Source organism: Gracilinanus agilis, unplaced genomic scaffold (assembly GCF_016433145.1).
Source record: "Gracilinanus agilis isolate LMUSP501 unplaced genomic scaffold, AgileGrace unplaced_scaffold21685, whole genome shotgun sequence".
Lineage (NCBI taxonomy): Eukaryota > Metazoa > Chordata > Mammalia > Didelphimorphia > Didelphidae > Gracilinanus > Gracilinanus agilis.
Genome location: NW_025353232.1, coordinates 1 through 4,697, shown reverse-complemented (window position 1 = coordinate 4,697; position 4,697 = coordinate 1). Strand labels below are relative to the sequence as shown.

The 4,697-nt window shown below is 54.9% G+C and overlaps 1 protein-coding gene across 1 annotated transcript; it reads right to left on the bottom strand.

Moving 5' to 3' along the window:
* Positions 1–6: 6 nt before the first annotated feature.
* On the bottom strand, positions 7–3,947 carry LOC123254421 (von Willebrand factor C and EGF domain-containing protein-like; the record flags this gene model as incomplete). Its single annotated transcript, XM_044683448.1, has 5 exons — positions 7–699; positions 1,472–1,562; positions 2,191–2,273; positions 3,050–3,140; positions 3,865–3,947. Coding segments are annotated over 5 exons (965 nt in total), but the record flags the coding sequence as incomplete, so codon positions are not given.
* Positions 3,948–4,697: the final 750 nt, after the last annotated feature.

Genomic DNA, 4,697 nt, shown 5'->3' with positions numbered 1-4,697 from the left:
CTCTTTCATTTTCTGTCTCTCTCGCTCTCCCATTCTCCCCCACCCAAGGGCTCCCTGGCACGGCCCTCCAAAGGACACCCCATTATACATTCCACTCTCCTTCAGAGGAGGGTTTCTCGGTTGGCTTCTGCAAGGGAGATCCGGGCGAAACCGTAGGGGAGGAAGAGAGTCTAGCAGTGTTGGAAGAAGACGCAGGAAGCCTAGAACTGCCTGTGGGGGGCTCGGAAGGCTCCTGCCTGGTCTCAGCAGGCCCAGAAGACTTTGTCATTTGGACGATGGGCAGCAAAAGCCCCTCAGATGCCGAACGGGCCTGGAGGGTTCCTGGAACCCTAGACGGTGGGAGGGAAGGCGCTGCCAGGGCAGGCAGAGATGAAGGAACCTCTGGGGACGTAGGAGGTAGATGAGAGGCTCCCGGGGTAGAGTGAACAAGGCACGAGGCCCCTGATAAGGAACAAGGGGCCAAACCAGCCCTTGGCTGCTGCTGGGGTGAGCGAGAGGGCCCCGGCCCCAGGGGCTCCATGGGCAAAGTCCCCACGGTGGACGTGTTCTTTCTCGACAGAACCTGGAGACTCCGAGCGTCCGCCGTGGGCGCTCCAGGACAGACGCTGCAGTTCTGGGGGGTCGCAGCTGCTTCTCCAGGGCTCCGGGCGGTTTTAGGTGGAGAGAGCTCAGGCGTCCCTTCCACAGGAAGCAAGACCCCTGCAGATTTGGGGGGCAAAAGGGACCGAGGTTGGCACAAACACCATGGTGCCCTCCCCTGCCCGTTGTGTGAATGGGCCTCGACCATTCGCTCCTTGAGATCGGGGTGATTTTTCAAGGCCATTGAAAAATGACAAAGAGGAGCGAGCACTGCTCTTGTCGTCAGGAAGACCTGAGTTCCAATCCTGCCTCTGATCCTCTTAGGTATCTGAACACCAGTAACTCACCCAACCTCGGTCGTCCTTGGTTTCCTTACTTGTAAAAGTCGGCATGCAGAAAGGTAAGGACTAGGCAAACAGGAGTAAGTGATCTGCCCAGGGTCACACTGCTTGGAAATGTCTGAGGCCAGATTTGAACCCAGGATCTCCCGTCTCAAGGTTTGGTGCTACATCCACCGAGTCACCTAGCTTAATAAATTCTTGTCGCTTGCTGTTGCCTGACTCACTATGAAAGAGGGTTGGCTTTGGAATCAAGGACCTGGCTTTGAATCCCAGCTCTGGCATTTCTAGCTGGGATGACTCTGGACAAGCCTCTTCCCTTCCCTTGGGCCTCGGTTTCTTCAACTATAAAATGGGGGGTTGGTTTGGACTAAATGGCCTCTAAGACCCCCCCTGCCCGCCCACCCCAGATCTTTGATCTTCTTATTCTAAGTCACGTCACTGACTTGTGCCTCAGTTTCCTCCTATGTAAAACAAAGAGGCCGGACTCAGTGACCTCTGAGGTTCCTGCCTGCTGTGCCAGTCCCTGAGGGTGCCCAGGGAGAGGGTCTCACCTTGGCAGGAGGAGCAGCAATCCTGTGAAGCTGGACCAGGGTCGGCGCAGGCTGGCTGGCAGGTGACCTTCTCACAGCTCACCTCCCCGAGCTGAGAGAGCAGGAAAGAACCGGTGAGCTTCCCCCGTCCTGACTGCCCCCGGCCCTCCGGCCTCCAAGCAAGAAAACCAGAAGTCCCCCCGCCCGTGTCCAAGACAGGATGGCCAGCAGAGAGCAGCATGGAGACAGGGTCATCCAATGCAAAGTACACGGGCTCTCAAGTCAGAGGGCCCGGGTTCAAATCTGGAAATACGGAATCATAGATTAGAGCTGGAAAGGACCTCAGAACCCTCTCCTTTTACAGATGAGGAAACTGAGGCCTGTAGTGGCTATTCAAGATCTAAGGCACGTCTTCCTTCCTGCAAGCCCAACCTTTAGCCGGTGAGCCTCCAGGCACCGACTACCCAGATGATCTTAGGCAAGCCACCTCTCTCAAGGGGCCTCAATTTCCCCATCTGTAAAATGAAGGGGTTGGTCGAGATGACCTCTAAGATGGTGCTTTTGAATTCATTCATTTCTTGTCACTCCGGGTTCCAAAAAGAAAGGAATGGGAGAGCCGGGGACCAAGATCTGTCTGTCGGCCCAGGCTGGGGGGACGGAAAGACACGGAGGTCTAAGGAAGGGGGGGAGGATCAGGAATGTCTCCGGCAGGTCCTGTTCCCTTGGCAGACATCAATCACCTGGCAGGTACAGCGCGTGCAGGGCTCATTCTCCAGCCAGAACACCTGCCCGTTGCCTACCTTCCTGCCTTCATAGTTACAGTCTGCAGATGGACAGAAGAAACAAGATTGGCTTGAGTTGCTCAGCCCAGAATCTCGGTGCATTTAAATCCTTTCAACCTACCTGTCTGGTGTGTATATAGTTATACAGTTATATAGTTATATGTATATAAAATTCCTGCTAATACATCTCCCACTTCCGTGCCTTTGCCCAGGCTGTGTCCTGTGTCTAGAATGCACTCCTCCTCCTCTGCTTCTCAGAATACTGAACCTTCTCCAAGACTCATCTCAAATGCCACCTCCCAGAAAAGACCTTCCTTCACGCTGCTCCCCCAGCGTCTACTGTCTCCCCTGAAATGACCGTCTTCCGTTTTTATGGATTCGAAAAGGTCCGGTAGTATAACAGAGTCCGTCTGGGTGTCAGAAGACCTAGGCTCAGGCCTTGCTTCTGGCATTTGCTGGACCCCAAACCTCTCAGGGTCACGGGCAACCCTCTTCCTCCAAGCTGGAGAATTGGTGCTGCCCTGCCTGCCTTGGAGGAGGGAATTTCCTCATCCAGAAGTTCTCTACACACGTGAAACCAGGAGTCCAGAACAATGGGGGGTCACCATATGGGGGAGACAAGGGGGGCCCTTCGTGTGTGTTCATTCACTCCGCCAGCCTCTGGTAGGCGCCTACCATGTGCCAGGCGCCGTGCCCGCGTCCCTCCCAGGATACATCCCGGAAGAACGTAAGGGAACTCCTGGAGGGTTTCCTTTGTGTCTGTAGCCTCAGTACCCCGGAGGTGGCGGGGTGGGGGTGGGGGTGGCTGCTTACTCACCGTGGCAGATGGGGCAGCATTCTCCCTCAGGATGGAATGGGTAGGTGCAGGAAATGAGACAGTCCACAGGGGAGCAGGCCACGGAGCCCAGCTGCAGGACATAACAACACACAAGGGCTTTCTAGGGAGGGGCCGTGGGGTGAGAGCCACCAAGAAACTTGGGGATCACTTAGTTCAACAGCACCCTTCCTTCCGCCCATTTTACAGTCCTGGAAGCTAAGGCCAAGAGTGCATGGCCAAGATGGCCCAGGGAGTCAAGCAGGAGAGCTAGGATTTGAACCCAAGGCTTTGGTACTATTGGGACAGTCTAGGAGGCAGTGGTGAGCCCAGAGAAATTGAGCTCTCAGTCTGCTAAGAGCTGCATCATATGGGAGGGAGGTGAGAGGCAGAGATGGGAAGGGAGAAGCATGAAACCTGCACCAGAGAAGGTTACGTCCCACACCTGCTGATGAGGAGACACAAGCGCTGGGGCCACCCTCTGTGAGAAGGAGCCCAGCAACTGCTGAGCATCCTCCAAAGCTCTGCCAGGCCTGGAGGTCCGAGGTCCAGAGGCCCCCGCCCTGTGTGAGGGCCCCGAGGGGGACGTCCGCCCCCTTCTGCCCTTTTACAAGAGTGGCTGCTGGAGGCTGCTGGTGCCCACAGAGGAACAGGACGCAGAGCTGACTGGGACCCCGAATTAAAGGCGGGAGTTCCCTTGGGAGAGGGGAGGCCCCGAATGTGCGCCTGCTGGGGTCGGGACTAATGCGGGACCTCGGGTGGTCTCCTATAGCTCAGGGTCTAGAAATGGAGATGTGGCCCCTCTGGGTGCACCATACCAAGCAGATGCAGCTGAGACAAGGGTCCAGCACAGAAGGGAAGGTTTCATTGTTGTAGAATATTCTTCCTGTGTAGGTGCACCCTGTGGGGAGGAGGAGGACAAAAAGGCATCTCTACAGGGTCCATCGTTGCAGATCTGGGCCCGGGGAGCCCCGCTGGCCCCACAGGAAGCCATCCTGCCATCCTGCCTCTCAGAATCCTTCTCCCCACTAAGGCTGGATCCCGTCCTGGGACTCTTTTTCACTTGGCTTGTCAAGTCAATTAACATCAGTTCAGTTTCACAAATGTTTGTCAAGTGCCTGCTGTGGGTCTGACGGGATACAAAGACACAAATGAAACCTCCCTGGCCACAAGGAGCTTCCAGTCTATGGAAGGAACATGCTGCGGATACAACTAGATACAAAGTATATCTGGAGCAACACAGAGGAAATTCAAGAGGGACGATGTTAATTTCTTGAGGAAAGAAGTGGCAAACAGGATCAGGGAAGGCTTCCTGGAGGAGATACTGAGTATGCTTTGAAAGAAGCTAAAGGCTCTAAGAGTATAATCTAGAATCCAATGGAATAATCCTCTTCTTTCCCCTACATGAATACAAGTCAAAGATCCTTCTAAGGAGGTGGCACCATTCTTCACAAGGCAACCCGGACTCTCGCTCAATCTGTCTCTGTGTGTATATGTGTGTGTGCCCCCTCCTCTCTCTCTCTCCATCTCTTTCTCCATATCTCTCTCTCTGTCTCTCTCTCACTCCTCCCCCTCTCTTTATCTCTATCCCTCTCCCTCCCTCTCTCTCTATTTTTCTCTCTCTCCCTCTCTCCCCTTCTTTCTCTCTCTC